This window comes from Narcine bancroftii, chromosome 2 (genome assembly GCF_036971445.1).
Source record: "Narcine bancroftii isolate sNarBan1 chromosome 2, sNarBan1.hap1, whole genome shotgun sequence".
In the NCBI taxonomy this organism is placed as follows: domain Eukaryota; kingdom Metazoa; phylum Chordata; class Chondrichthyes; order Torpediniformes; family Narcinidae; genus Narcine; species Narcine bancroftii.
Genome location: NC_091470.1, coordinates 78,006,558 through 78,023,011, shown reverse-complemented (window position 1 = coordinate 78,023,011; position 16,454 = coordinate 78,006,558). Strand labels below are relative to the sequence as shown.

General features: G+C 41.4%; 1 protein-coding gene and 1 long non-coding RNA gene across 2 annotated transcripts in view; one reads left to right on the top strand and one right to left on the bottom strand.

Annotated features, from left to right (window-relative positions):
- The window catches only part of LOC138753781 (uncharacterized), a 56,148-nt gene extending 47,863 nt beyond the window's left edge, over positions 1-8,285 (top strand). Inside the window, exon 4 of the long non-coding RNA XR_011351428.1 lies at positions 7,997-8,285. This is a non-coding gene — a long non-coding RNA (uncharacterized lncRNA). The remainder of the gene's footprint in view (positions 1-7,996) is intronic.
- Positions 1-16,178, bottom strand: part of ivd (isovaleryl-CoA dehydrogenase) — a 43,252-nt gene extending 27,074 nt beyond the window's left edge. The window contains exons 1-3 of the mRNA XM_069917175.1: positions 15,945-16,178; positions 3,123-3,212; positions 1,654-1,705 (exon numbers count right to left, since the gene is read on the bottom strand). Coding sequence (XP_069773276.1) covers positions 1,654-1,705; positions 3,123-3,212; positions 15,945-16,112 — 310 coding nt within the window. The 5' untranslated portion in view covers positions 16,113-16,178. The remainder of the gene's footprint in view (positions 1-1,653; positions 1,706-3,122; positions 3,213-15,944) is intronic.
- Positions 16,179-16,454: the final 276 nt, after the last annotated feature.

Below are 16,454 nucleotides of genomic sequence, written 5' to 3'. Positions count from 1 at the left end.
AATATTCACCAAATAAAAAGACTTTTCTCCTTTTTTTCACCTGTTGCAGGTGCAGCAGGTTATTAAGAAGGCAAATGGAATGTTGGCCTTCATCGCTAGAGGAATTGAATTCAGGAGTAGGGAGGTAATGTTGCAACTGTATAAGGTACTGGTGAGACCGCACCTGGAGTACTGTGTCCAGTTCTGGTCTCCATATTTGAGGAAGGATATACTGGCTTTGGAGACGGTCCAGAGGAGGTTCACTAGGTTGATCCCTGGGATGAAGGGGTTGACTTATGATGAAAGATTATATCATCTAGGATGTTTTTCGCTCGTTCAGAAGAATGAGAGGAGATCTTATAGAAACATATAGGATTATGAAGGGTATGGATAGGATAGATGTAGGAAGGTTTTTTGAGCTGGCCGGGGAAACTAAAATGAGAGGACACAGTCTCAAGATTCAGGGGAGTAGATTTAGGACAGAAATGAGGAAAAATAGTTTTTCCCAGAGAGTAGTGAATGTTTGGAATTCTCTATCCAGGGAAGTAGTTGAGGCTGCTTCATTAAACATATTTAAAATTCGGTTAGGTAAATTTTTACATGATAGAGAAATTAGGGGATATGGGGAGAAGGCAGGTAGGTGGAGTTAGGTCATAAATTAGATCAGCCATGATCGTATTGAATGGCGGAGCAGGCTCGATGGGCCATTTTTGGCCTACTCCTGTTCCTACTTCTTATGTTTCATTTCTTTTGTGTGGCAGAGCCACTGGATAGCATCATGAAAGTGTCAGCTAGCTCTTAATTGCTTTGCTATGAACTATGCTGTCTTGGCTAACTCTAACTTGATATTATAACCATCCTTTTAATTTTTCAATCACCACACAACGCTCTTTAAACTGTTATTCAGCTTTTTAAAAGCTTAAATACTGTCTAATCTTAACACATTAACTTTACTAATGAAAGGGTGCATCATGGACCATTTTTTTCAATGATGGTCACTGCCCACAAAATGAAGTTCTTACACCTGTTTGTAATGTTATCATATCTTCAAAAACTCTCAAAGCTCCTCACACAGCAATTTAACATTCTCATACTTTCATACTACAAAAGAGGCTGCCACTCAACACCTCTATTCCACCTCACATCCATACTATTCCCCCATTTATTCCCATTTATCCCATTTATTCCCCTTGTATCACTTGTCCATTGGTTCTGCTGATTCTTATTTACCAGCATTAAAGGTAATTTATTGGGAGTCATTTAATCCACCAACCTGCATTCTTTTCAAACAATAGGACTTAAGACAACAAATACGACAGACCCTTTGGTTTGAACAAATGACTACTTCAACATTTTAGCAGTGGCTGTTTATTTGTTGCGGGGCATCTTCAGTCAGTGCAATAGGACTCTCACGATTCACAAGAAGGCCAGGCATTGTTCAACTTAGCATTTCATTCAAAGAATTCCAGTTCACAATGTGGCACTCCTAGATTTGGACTGAAGCATTAGCCAAAACTGTGTTTAAAAGCCCTTGTGTCTGATTAGGTATCTCATTAACATCATAATCTGTAAGGGCTGCTTTGTCAAGCATATGCTAAATATCCCACCACCAGCTAAAATTGCTGCTCTGTAAAGCATAGTTGAACAATAGGTACTGAGGCCGTTAGAACCCACCAGGTGCAGTGATCCCAAGAACTCCAAGATCACCAAGCTGCTTCCAAAATGCCTGAATATCAAAAGGAGGAAATAAATCAAATTGAGATGAACATTTTAACAATGAAATCCAAACCACAAGATACACTCCTCCAATAATTCAGCATGCTCGGGATTTGTAGATTAGCAGATTTTACAGACGATTGGATTTACTGATGTCAATAGCAAGACATTTATTTAATTCACTTTTTATATCCAATTTAGTTGAATGCCAAAAATGCTTGCGTGTTGACTGCTTTCTCAAAATAGCACCACCCTGCTGTAGCGCATTGGGGGCAGTCTTAAATTGAAGGATAACCAGTTTTACAGCCTGAGGTGGAAAACTAGGCAAAAAAAAATTGGTTCAGCACAGACTAGAAGGGCTGAAGGGGACTGTTTCTGCACTGTAATGTTCTATGGTTCCATGAAAAAGAGGAACTCTTCTTCATAAAATGGGAATATCTTTTATAAAATGGGGGTAAGGGGAGAAGAGTATCTCCAGAAAACAATGAAAGGAACATAGATTAAAACCAATGTATTTTTTTAAAATATAAACACAGCCACTGCATTGAGGAAATTATTTCCAATTTCCTGGAACGCAGTTCGTGTAAAAAGATCAGAATGGGAATGAGGACTCATGGCACTTTACTTCCTCGACCCCTAGTCATTTTCACAGATCGCCTGCGGTCTAAACTGAACTGCAGGTGATCCGTGAACAATGGGCTAATGAATAGGACGTCCAGCCTATAAAAATACTGCACTTCAGGTATTCTGTCTAAACTTGCGGTGTGATAGAGATATTTGGAGGTTTGGTCGTTCCTGTGTGAACGGCCACTCCCGGAGGGTGGGGAGACGCTTCAGAACGGAAAAAAAAAATCATGCACGTTCGATGTAAAAAAACCAATTGAAATAGGGCATTAAGGTGAGCAGGACACCACCTCGAAAGGGAGCGCATCAAATAGGGTGGGGTGGGGGTAGGGGGGGCCTAAGAATGCCTTCATAAAATGGTGCAGGGCGATGAGAAGATTTATTTCTTGAAATGATGAACAAAGAGTAGGCTACCTCCATGGGTTTCAGCAAGAGTGGCAAGAAAATATTTAGATCTTAGAAGACAATAGCTCACATTTTTCTTCCACCAAAAAGCATTGGTAACTGGATTTATAGTTATTACTATAGAAAGGATCAGCGCAAGGTATGCTAGATTGAAAAATAAAGATGTAGAAGGATTTTTGTTTTATCACATGCAGATATGAATCAATGGAATTGTGTAACAGTTGCAGAATGAAAGCCAAAGCATTCCAAGCCAATATTTACCACAATGTAACATTTGGTTCTTTTCCTGAGCAGTTTTAATACTTTATGGGATTACATTGATGTATACTTTTAAACTTTCAGATAGAAATCAGTGTCTTATAGACAAGGATCTGAGCCACATATAATGTCACATTTACCCTCAACTCAGGAAAATCATTCTTCTGGTCGATTTCCTGGGCCTTGGGAAGGAGGTGATCCTGGCAGAATTTCTGAACCATTTGTCGAAGCTATTTAGAAGAGATAAAATAACATAACAACGTAGTTATTACTTAAAAGTTAATGGATAGTTTCCTTTATTCATCCATTCAGACAGAAAGTTCTAGCTGGCAGTATCACAATAACATAAATGGAAGAGAAATACAGCAGGTTACACAGAACCACACAGATAGTGTATGCTGTCGATTACACTATCATCTGTACCATTTGAGTATTAAGGGTAGTCATCTGCATACAGCAAGGAAAATCTTATAGACTGAAATGCTGCATGCAGATGACTACCCTTAATACTCAAATGGTACAGATGATAGTGTAATCGACAGCATAACAGACCAGTTCTCCAGAGACAAAAGAAACAATGTGTTTGTCACTTGCTGATAATATAAAACTTGATGGAATTGTGAGTAGGGAGGAGGAGGATGCAAAGAGGCTTCAAGAGAACACTTGACAAGCAGTGTGAGTGGGCAAGAACACGGCAGAAGCAATGTAACATGGAGAATGTGACGTTATCCCATTTGATGCTCAAAACAGAGAAGCAGCGCGATTTCTAAATGATGAGAGATTGGGAAATGCTGGTTTGCAGAAGGATCTAGATGTCCTCGTACACAAGTCATTAAAAACAAATGTGAAGATGCTGCAAATGTCACGGTTAGCACTGCAGTTTGCACAACACTATTGCAGTGCCAGTTATCCAGGTTCAAATCAGGCATCGTTTGTATGTGTCTGCCCTCCGGTTTCCTCCCATTCTTCCAAAATGTACGGGGGCTGTAAGTTAATTGGGGTATTTGAGCAGCACAGACTCGTGGGCTGGAAGGGCCTGTTACCATGCTGTAAATGTTAAATTTGAAGTAAAAACTTTTATAAAGATGTGATTTGTATTATGAGTGGATATGAAAACAGGAAAAATGTCTAATTGAAATTATGTGGGGCTTTGCTTTGATTGCACCTGGATACTGTGTACAATTTTAGTCATCTTTACTGGTCCCAGAGCGAGTACAGCAGAAATTTACTAAATCTGTTCTAGGAATGGTGGGTTTGCCACACGAAGACAGATTGAGCTGTCTAGGTCAGAATTGTCCAGTTTAGAGGAACAACATTCTAAAAGGTCTCTGCAGACTGCAAGCAGGGAGGATATTCCCCCTGTTGATAAGTCTAGAATCAGATATCACAGTCAGGAAATGGAGGAGGCCATTTTGGACCAAGATGAAATTTCTTTATTCAGATTATGAATAATCTTTGGAATTTACTACTCCAGAAGGCCGAGAATGCTCAATTATTGAATATATTCAAGATTAATACAGATCAATAGATTTCTGGACTTTAAAGGAATTAAGGGAGATGAAGACAGTGCTATAAAAAGGAGCAAGATCAATCATGTCCTTGACAAATGGCAAGACAGACTCAAAGTCCAAATGAATTTTTAGTTAACCATACTTTCCTTTAACCAAGATAAGAAAATGGTGATAGGAGGAAGAGTTTGAGGGCAAATTTCCATATCCTTACTTGTTATGAACTCCACTAGATTTTCTTACCTGTTGAAGACATGAAAGGAATATTTCTTGAATAGGACACCTAAAAACAGCAATGAAACAGTTCACTCTAATGGCGGCAAAGAAGTGGTGGGGGGGGGGGGCAGGGTGAACAGCAGGAGACCAAGGTGAAGAAAACTGTTTCAGAATCTCTACAAACCAAAACAATACTACTGTGGACAAGAAAACTCAAATCAGCAATCTCAGATATACAATCTCACTGATGAATCAAAATCATTTAGTAACTCTTACAATCAACTTGTGGACACTGGAATCACAGTAGACACGATGAAATAACTACACAAGGCGTTTCTAGAGTGAATCAAACAGATTTACGCTTTATCACCCGCACGACCTTTTAAAATCCAGAATCATGCGCTCGACACGCGCTGACATCATCACAAACTGACATTACACGGCCGGTTTGATGCCTACTTGGAGTTATAGTGCTATACCCCATCCCTCCCGCCACCCCCCCCACCCCTCCAGAACCGGCAGAAAAGTTTGTCTGTCTTTTAGGTTGTTGAACTCTGCGATGGACTGTTGACTACAATAGTGGGGAAAATTTGTCCACATGGGCTGGTTTAAGCCTGTCAATAGTGAAAGACTGTGGCTTCCCTCCAATGTCCAAAATACAGGTCGACTTAGTTTGTCTGAGTATCCTATAAGGTCCTTTGTAGGGCTTCTGTAAAGGTTGACCAAGTGTTCCCCTTTGGATGAAGACATATTCACAGTTTTTGAGGTCTTCAGGCACAAAAGAAGTGTTCTCCAGGTGATAATGGTGGTATAGAGATCCATTTTCCTACGGTCTCCCTTAGCCTGCAGTTCCTTAGGATTATTGCTGGAGCTGGAATAGGGGATGAACTTCCCTGGAACCACCAATAGTGTGCCGTACACGAGCTCCACAGATGAGGCTTGGAGGTCCTCCTTTGGAGTTGTTCTAATGCCCAGTAATACCCAGGGCAGCTCATCAGCCCAGTTCGGGCCCTCTCACTGAGTCATCAAGGGTGACTTGAGATGTTGATGAAATCTTTCCACCATTCCATTGGCCTGGGAATGATAGGCATTCGTATGATGAATTGTTGTACTGAGCAAGTGAGACAAGGCCATCCACAGTGAGGAAGTAAATTGTGGTCCTCTATCTGAAGTAACAATCACTAGTAAATCAAAACGATACACCCAGGAACTGAAGAACGCTCTGGCCCAAGTGTCTGTAGCAGCATTTACCCTAGGCATGGCCTCGGGCCATCACGCAAACCTATTACTGTAAAAAAAAAATGGCATCTTCTTGAAACAGGAAACAGACCAACGATGTCCTTGTGGACATGAGCAAAATGCTGAATAACTCCTGGGAAGGACTGTAGTGGTGCCTTAGTATGCCATTGAATGTTTGTTTTTTGGCAGGCAGTGCAGGACCTCACCATTTGTGCAACGTCTTCTTTAAAACCGTGCCACACGAATGGTTAATCTAATTGATGGATGTGAGAGACCATGCACATCCAAATACTCAATATTTCCATGATGCCGGAGCTACTGGGTATGGGTGTTCTGTTGATATATCAAGAGGAGAAGTTTGCTATTAACTCCAAACTGTACATCTTTCAACTGAAGTTTCGTGATCGCAGTCTGATATCCATTCGTCTCATGACCATGTTCTTGGGCTACGGCCAAGCTGTGTAGTCAATACCTTGATCTGCAGAAGAAATCTTGAATGGAGCAGAGCGGGAAAGTGCATCAGCTACTACATTGTCTTTTCTGGAAATAAGCAGTTTTTTTGTGGAGAATTCTGAAATGAATGATAATTGCCATTGTTGTCGAGCTGACCAGGGCTCTGTGACCTTGGAAAATGCAAATGTTAAGGGCTTGTAGTTGACGTACGTGGTAAAATCTCTGCCCTCCAAAAAATAATGGAAGTGTTGAATAGATAAGTAAATGGCCAAAAGCTCCTTATCTAAAGTACTGTATTTCTTCTCTGCTTCACGAAGATGGCAACTGAAGAATGGTAACAGCTTCCATTGCCCTTTGACATACTAATCAAGTGCACCTCCTACAGCCATACTGGAAGCACCTGTACAAAGGGCGGTGTCTACATTTAAAATTGGGTAGCTAAGCATAGTGGCATAAGTCAGCAAATCTTTCATCTTCAAGAAGGCATCGTTTCCTTCTTCAGTCCAATGGATGGTTCTGGCATTTCTGGACAGTAAATCGAAAGGATTCATGATCTGAACTGCTACCGGAAGAAACCGACAGTAAAAACTTACCATTCCCAAGAATTTCTGCAGGCTTTCAAATGTAGCAGGCCTTGAGTACATGGTAATGGTCTCAACTTTGGTTGGGAGTAGAGTCATAACTTTCTGAGTAATCCTATGCCCAAAGAAATCAATCATTTCTTGTCCAAAAACACATTTATCCAGATTGATGGTCAGTAAAAACTTTTGAAGATGAATAAAAAGTGTTTGAAGATGTTCCAAATGTTCTTCCTTAATCCCACTGGCCACTAAAATGTTGTTGAGGTAAATGAAGATATTGGTCATACCATGTCCTAAAGCTTCCATCACCCATTGAAATGATTGAGCAGCATTCTTTAATCCATTAGTGGGAAGAGACGAGTGCACAAGGGAGTGATCACTACAGAAAGCAGAGGGAGAGGGGAGAATGTGCATAGTGGAGGGTTCTCATTGGAGCTCATGGCAATTGAAGAGAATAACATGCTGAATGGAGGGAGATGAGGATAATGGGAACCCTAACACTGTTATGTTGGTGGGGACGGGATGGGGAAATGGAGCAAGAGCACATCCTTAGGTAATGGAGGGATAAGAGGTATCTGAGATGGACCAAATGAATATAAGGGCAGGGTGAAAATTGGTGGTAATTGATAAAAATTGATGAGCTCATCTTAGGAACAGGACACAGCACTAACGTAATTGTCAGTGCAGTGGAGAAAGTATCTCTTGTGTTCTACCAAGGATTTATTTTTCCCTCTCTTTACTCTTAGTCATCTTCTTTCCCTTGGCAACATCATCCAGAACAAAGCTTGGTTGCTCAACCCAAGCCAATTGAATCTGACAAAAAGTAATCAGTTAAACTCTCAACTGTAAAATGGCCCTTTGATCATATTTTCTTTGACCCATTTTAAACAACTTCTATGAAACCTCTTGATATTGTAAGAAATAAATAAAACTAATTTGGCCAAATTTTGCCTCTACTCTTCATATTAATAGATTATGGCCTTTGAAATACTAAATTCTTTACCCTATTTCCCACAGCTGGAAGTTAGAAAAATGGAGATAACCAAGTCAGCTATGAAATACTATTGAAGAGGGTTAAAAACTACCAAGGGCATGGTTCAGAAAGAAGCAATTTTTCAAAACTTGATAAGAAGCTGGAGAATCTTGTGGTACCTACCTATCAAGCAGGTGATCTTCAGAAGAATGCACACCAAGCAAAATATATCTGAAGAGATGATCTCATGCAGATAGTTAACAGGTGACCAGAAGTACTCCTGTTCATGCATCCAACTTCTTTTAATTGGACCACTGAGTTGAGGATTGTAATTAAACTGACCAAATTTGCCCACCTCCTGAAGGTCCTCAAGGAAGGATTTCCAAGAACACAGAGGCCAGAGACACAGGAGAGAGAAAAAGGGAGCAAATATGGGAACTTTCTTGAGTATTAAGCTTCAACCTGAAGCCCTGATCTGTACAAGAAGACAACTTTGAAGTATCAATTACCACAAATTATAAAGAAATTTCAACTGCCTATCTGACCAAGTCCAATGGGCTACATTATAATTGGCTCTTAATAAAGCTATAAACTGTCTATTATTCATCATTTCTTTGAGTAATCTGTAATCCCCAAGATTTTTAAAAAACTATTAGGATACTTTAAAAGCAGAGAAAACCAGAGCAGCAATATACCATTCAGTCTTTTGAGCCTGCTCCACCATTCAACGTCATGACTCCAATACTATCTTCCTGCATTCTCTCAATTACCCTTGATGCCTTGTGGGATGAGAATTCTATTTCCTACTTTAAAAAATTCAACGGCATCCTCTATAGCTTTCTCTGGTAGGGAATTCCACATGTTCACCAACTCTCAGTGAAGAAATTTCTTCATATCTCCATTTTTATCATCTAAACCTCAACACAATGCACACCCAGTTTTATTGTATCAGCAAAGTTAGGAGCATTACATTGATGTGTTTTGTGACCAGCTGGAGCCCAAGATGTTTGTCAGAGCAAACTATAGAAATGGATAAAATTACCACATTCAAGACTTTTGGACAGATATATAAATAGGAATGAGTTATAAGGATATGGATCAATTGTGAGAAAATGGGACTAGCCCAGAATGGCAACTTAGTCAGCATGGACTAGTTGGGTCGAAGGGCCTGTTGCATGCTGAATCGCTCTATGACACTTTCACACTGATCCCAGCAGTACCCGATTGGTCACTCCAGCACCTGACAAAAACAGATGTATTTCTAGATTAAAGCTGCTGGGTAAATACAAGTTATTATCGTCAAAATTATTTCTGAAGGCAATAACATGACGGATTGCACATTTACTCGAGCTGGCTCTGCCACGTCCACTTTGAGTCGTGGAACAAGAGGGGATCATCAAGTGACACAGTGTGAGCCTTCAAAGGGAAACAAAGGAAGAGTCATAGTGAGTCAATGGCCAATCTTGTTCATGTGGGAAATGTGCCTTTCACAGGAATATTCAGACACAAGAGACCAGCTCTGAGGTTTGACCACATGTGTCAAAAGGGTGGGCTCAAAGTTTCTTGACTCAATTGGAAGAGGGGAAAAATTTAAAATAACAGAACACTAATCTCAAACAAAGTTCTTATCATTTTTGAAATATTTATTTAAAGTACTAATATAGTTAATTTTCATTACCAGTATATTGTTTAATAAAGTTGAAATTTAAAGCAGAATCTTAAACAATTATAAGCTCTCCGTTTGGTTAATACAGAGCCAACAGTACACTAAAAATGATGTTCAAAGTCATCTCACTGTTGTCAAAACACCAGTGCCCTAGAAGAGGAGAAAAAACCTATAATGCCTGAAAAGCAGAGCAAACTATTCACTTACACAACTTTTCAGTTTACCACTTGGCTCTCCCAATCCATTATTTCATGTGAAGGATCAGAATATGATAGCAGATGATGACAACTAACTGTAGTTTTTTTTAAAATTTACTTCTAAAAATGTACAACTTACTCAAAAGTTTTTTTTTAATGCAAAAATTGGAATATCCACTTAATACTTGGTGAACTTTATACTAATCTAGCCCTTATTTTGGCAAAACATGCTGTGATTGGAAAACAAAAGTCTACCAGTGCTGGAAGAAGTTGACAATGATGGCATAGAGACCAAAAGGATCCAGGATTGGGAGAAGGGAGAAGAAGAATCCAGTGAGAACATGGAGGTGGAAGGGGGATGGATCCCCTTCTCTTTGGTATTATCTCCCTCCAACCCCATCTCCACACTTGATTTTTCTCTTCCCCCTCCACCACCAAACCCCAGCCCCCTCCCTATGTCCACACTGAATATGTTCGCTGTTTTACTCACCCTTCTCCTCCCTCCCATCTCCACTGGATTTTTCCACCATCTTACCCCCACTCCCTTCCCAACCAGCATCACATTCTCTTCTTGTCATATTCCATCACTGGAAGCCTTTGTCTTCTAATAATCCATTCTACCCTGAACAACCAGGGTGACACATTTAGCATAGCAGTAAGTGCAGCATTATTACAGTACCAGCAACCTGGATTCAAATCCAGTGCTGTCTGTAAGGAGTTTGTACTGTGACAGATTGTTATATTTTATATAGATATGTTTTATGGGAGATAAATTGTAGCAAGTTTTTTTAGTGTAGGTCATATACAAACACTTCAAAACAGATCTCATTTAAAATGCCAGAGCTCTGTTCAAGTCAGACAGTTCAGGCTCCGGGTACCTTTGCAAGAATGCCTAGACATAAACAGACTCTTTCCCTTAAGGGCAGGGGAGGTTGGAACAAGAGGCCATGAGTTAAGGGTAAGGGGGCAAAACTTTAGGAGAAATATTAGAGGTAGCTTTTTCACTCAGCGAGTGGTGGCAGAATGGAATGAACTTCCGAATGAGATAGTTGCAGCAGGGTCCCTTCTGTCATTTAAGAAAAGGGGGGTGAGGGGGAGAGAGAGCGGGAGGTTTGAGCTAGTGGAGTTGTTTTAGTGAACCAGTGCGGACTTGAAGGGCCGACAATGGCCTGTTTCTGCACCGTAAATGGTTATATGGTTATAAAGACTTCACATGTAGATGTTAATTGGACATGCTGTGGAGTAACGGATTATTGTTTTGGAAAGCAACCGATGAACGAACTTGGAAGATTAGATCCGGAGCCGCAGTCTGTCTGAGTGCAGTTGGCTGTTCTAAGAGGGTCATGTGGTTTTTCTCAGAGAGAGAGAGAAAATTCAGTTCTACAGGTAGCAGCAGCAGCTGGGACCGGAACATGACAAGCTGGTGGAAAAACCCCATTTTGAAGAAGGATTGTAAGTTCTTGGTTTAGCCTGGTCAAAGCCCTTGTGGTCCATACAATCAGAGAGGACTGGGTGCATAATGTTTCACTTGAAATAACATAAACAAAAAGGAACTCTGTGGTGACCTGAAAGAGGTTATCATCTGGAAAACCCTGAGGGGGCAAGTTTCTACGGCAAACACTGAAGTGGCTGATCTTCAGGAATCAGTTGTGTGTGTCCAACGAGCAACAAATGTGTCTTTGAAAACCAACAAGAATCTTCCATTTACTTTTCAAGCACCAAAGCCTGGTGAAATTCATAAATGTTAAATTTTGTGCACAGTATAAGAATTGCCTGCATCAATGAACTTGGAGGAGTGAGAAGTGAGATTGGACTGTGAATCAAAGAACTTTTCTAACCTTACAGACATTACATACACGTGTGCTTAGAATTAGAAGGGGGTTGTTAGGTTAAGAGTAATAAGTTAACATTTGATCCTGTTTTCATGTTTAAAGATTAGTAAAAGCAACTTTTGTTTAAGTAACCATTCGTCTTGGTGAATTTCTATTGCTGCTGGATTTTTGGGGTCCTCTGGGCTCATAACATTTCATTCTCCCAAGTACACATGGGTTTCCTCTGGGTGCTCTGGTTTCCTTCTATTGTTCAAAATGTATGGGGGTTCCAGGTTAATTGGAGTACTTGGATAGCACAGGTTCTTGGCCAAAAGGGCCTAATTCTGTGCTGCATGTCTAAATTAGACCTCCTTCATTTCTGTTGTCTCTTTTATTTAAAGTTGGCATCTAGCAATCTACAGTCTCTGTCCATCCGATTTCACCTCAACCTGGTTTTCCAATCCAATAGGGCTCGTGTCCCACCCCACCCTCATTGGCTTCTCTACATCTCTCCCATCTTGATTAAGGCTTTAGCTCAAAATGTCATCCATTATTTACATCCCACTGATGATGCCCGACTCACTGAGTTCTTCTCACAGAGTGTGTTTCGCTTCAGATTTCAGCATCCTGGGTCTCCTTTTTTGAAAAGATCCCTTTTGATGTATTTGTGCGATCAGACCGATTCTGTAACTGTATATTCTGGAAAGGTTTTCAATACTTGTCCAAGAAATCATATAATCCTTAGCAGGGTGGTCAATAGCCATTTATACTGATTTAAATATAACAATTATTTGGGAATTGAGAGAATCTATAATTTACTGATTGAAAGATTTAGAGGCAGAAACTCACCATACTTTAGTTGTGTCTGGGTGCTCCAACCTACAAGGCTAAAGATTAATGTTGGAAAATGGGATTAACCTCAATAGTTCATTTGTATTCAGCAATGGACTCAGTGGGGTCCTGTACAATACACAACATGAATTGTTTAATCATATATTTCACATAAGCTTCTTCTTTGCTCCTAGTTATCTTTCAATTTTAATTAGTTTCTAAACCAATCATCACTAATGATTAGTTGCCAGTCAGAATCAGTTACCTAGTTCTATTTAACGGTCATTGACCCGAAAGGTTATTTATTAGAGCTCTCCATTGTTACTACCTGATCTGATGAGCATTTTTCTCCCACTCCCTTCTTCTCATTTTCTCTTTAACAGTTCAATATCTTTGACCTGAATATGCAAACTATTTCCCATGGCATATCTAGGGAAAATAGCATCTATGGTAAGCATTGAAATTACGCCCCCCCCCCATTAAAACAATTACTTCAACCCTTTTCCCTGCAACCATCCCTCACCACTGCCACGCCATCCACCCACTTTGCCTTCCCTACCTGTCCTCTCCGCAATGTGCTCCTCGTCCGAGGAAAAAATGGGACAGAACAGCCACCTGGAATAAACATCTGACTTCCAACAGCAAAGCCCACATCCTGATAGGTGGAACTCTGCCCATTCCTTAAACAAACCCCAACCTCTCCACTGACTTGGATATCCTGCAGAAGCACGGAGCAGACTTGAGGATGGGTCACGGGAGTCTCAGCGGGACATGTCTTAATCATCCAGCCTTGGCAGCAACAATGCTGGAACCATCTTCAGACCTATTGGAGAACCTCCCTCTGTCCTTGAATGGTCATCCCACTGAGCACCTTCCAGCCAGGGGTGGCAGTGCAGGCAGGGTTCCAGCACCACCACCCCCTCTTTTCTCTCAGCTCTCGGGAGGAAGCTTCTCAGCCCACCCAGGGCAGGAAACTGCACTCAGCCAACAGATAAACAGACAGAGAGAGAGAGAGAGACAGACAGACAGAATTAGATGCCGGGCTTACTCAGTGGGGGACAAGGCGAGGACAGTGACACCCCCTTCAAGTGGCACCCAGGGCACATACCCTGGCTGTCATACACGAGATATGCTTATGACTCTAGATGCTACCCAATTTGCAGAGTGTTCACAGCATTTTTTGTTTGTTTGTTGTGTTACGAGCCCAGAGGACCCATAAACGCAGCAGGAATAGATATTCACCAAGACAAATAGTGACTTAAACAAAAGTTGCTTCTAATTATCTTTAAACATGAAAACAGAATCACACTTTAACTTAACTAATCTAACTTAACCCCCTTCTAATTCTAAGTGCATGTGTATGTAATGTGTGTGTAAGTTCAGAAAGGTTTTTTGGCTCACAGCCCAATCTCACTTCTCGCTCCTCCAAGTTCATTGATGCAGATAATTCTTATACTGTGCACAGAATTTAGCATATATAAAGTTCACCCGGCTCTGGTGCTTGAAAGATAAATGATTACAGCTCAAGAAGGTTCTTGTAGGTTTTCAGAGAGAGATTTGTTGTTCCAGAACATCTACAACTGATGTACTTCTATCAGTCACCTCAGGGTCTTGCTGACAAAACTTGCCCCTTCAGGGTTCTCCAGATGATAACCTCTTTCTTTCAGGTCACCAGAGTTCCTTTTTGTTTCTCTTATTCCGTGAAACATCATGCAGCCTTTTGCATGAACCATTGACCAGGCGTCCTTCAAAAGGCTTTCCACAAGCTTGCCAGCTTGTCCTGTTCTAGTCCCAGCTACTGTTACTGACTGTAACACTGCAGAACTGATCTCTTTGTGTCTCTCTCTCTTCGAGAGAAAGCCTGTTTGACTCTCACTGCTTGCAAAACCACATGACCTTCTTAGAACAAGTTCTCTTTCAGACAATCTGTGGCTCCAAAAAGATTTTTCATCTGTTGCCTTTTGTAAACAACAATTCATTAGTGAAGTCTCTTGGGCACTCTCCAAAGCTCTTGCAAAAGTTGTGGAGCTGATATGTCCAGCATTAGCAGAGCTCCAGTATTACAAATAAGATCTGTTTTAAAGTGTTTGTAAGTAATCTACTCTAACAAACCTTTCCCAATTTATCTCCCAAAAACATTTATATACTCTTTCAATTGCTATTTCAGATTTCCAGCAGTTTTGTTTTAATTTTCATTTTCTGGTTAGTGGCTAGACACTGATTAGCTGACAAGTCAATCTATAATTACAAATTAATCTCAGCCATCTGTTTCATGGCTTGCTTTTCTTTTGATGCCTATTAACAGTTTCTGGTTAGTTAGTGGCTTACCTTGTTTAGTTAGTTCATGGTTAACATGTCTCTGGTTAGCTAGTGGCTCACCTTGTTTGGTTAGTTTGTGTTTACCTGTCTCTGGTTAGCTAGCGGCTCGCTGTTTGGTTATTTCGTGGTAACCAGGGGTGCAGTGCTGCTGGAGCTCACTGGAGCACCACTCCAGCATCTCTGTAAAGGATCAACTTCTCCATGAATGAGGGAGATGTGATTGTAGATTTGAGAGAACATTTCTCTCCCAACAAGTTTTAGAATTTAAAACTGCTCCCCAACTTTCCATTTGGCATTAGTGAATCAGGAATGGAGATGAGGCCAGACTGCAAGTTGAGGGAATGATTGGTGGATATTCCCTATTGCCCTGTGCTTCAATGTACACGAGCGAAGACACTGCGGTCCCGTTAAATCTCACGATGCTTATACAGAGAGAGATGTTACCATTTGGATGAGGCTGCACAGTAATGTCCTGGCAGTAGAGGCTCTGATATCCTGTTTTGTCTGTGTTTCGATTGACTCTATCAATCCAGCTGCGCGCGTCACTTACAGAATGGATCAAATCGATGAGTATTCCATTCAAATTTAGCCCTCAAGTAGAAATTATATATTTTTTATTTCTCTGCAATTATCAGAGAGGAGATGACTTTGGCTGGGGTCAAAGTGGTACTGGTGAGTTTATAGAGAGACCCGGGAAAAAGAGAGAGACCTATTGGAGAGCCTCCCTCTGTCCCGCGGGGCGGGTCGTGGGGGGGAAGAAAGGCACTGGATAAAGAGTAGGAGAGAGAGAAGCATGGGATAGAACCACAGGACAGAGAGAGACTCGGAATACAGAGTAGAAATTGAGAGAGAGAGAGAGAGTGAGTGCGCGAGAGAGAGCGTGTGTGTAAACCTGCAAATAGACCAAGGATCAAGGAGAGGTAGAAAAAGATCTGGGAGAAAAAGTACTGAGTGATAAGGAGTGAGAAAGATAAATCAACAAGGTGTTTAAGGACAGTGAGAGAGACTTTGGATAGAGTGATGCAGGACAGAGTGAGGAACCCAGGAGTGAGAAATATGAAACAGAGAGAGTCTTGTGATAGGGGAAACTAAGGAGTGTTTGGTTAGCGAGTGGTAACCTTCCTCTGGTTAGGGAGTGGTAACTGGTCTCTGGTTAGCGAGTGGTTACCTGCATCTGCTCCTCGCTCAGCCCGTTCACCACGTCATCAATAGCAGGCAGGCTGCTCACATGCTTGAGACCGAGCACTCGGACCCCAAGCTGCAGCCCAGCAGCCGCCCCACGCCGGCTTTGTGGAAGTAAGCGCCCACAGAACGCACGGAGAGCAGCCATCACCATAGACCCTTGACCCAAACCACGAACAAAGTCACTCCGACTCCAAAATGCAATTCCGGCTGCAGGTCACGCGCGTTAACATCATTTCCGGCGACCGATCGCCATGGTGATGGATGCGACAACGGTCAGTTCCGGGCCAGGCAGTGGCACCGAGGCACGGCCATGTGAACAGGTAACTCCAGCCATCAGAAGCAGAGTGGCAGCAACACTGAAGTTCTTGGAGATTCCATTTGGCTCATCTTCAATAAATTAAAGCACCGGTTACATGGAACTTCCGATGGTTTTACACGCACTAACCGGCCACCCTGGGACCCTAGTTCCCCCACTCTCCCAATCCCTGTTCCC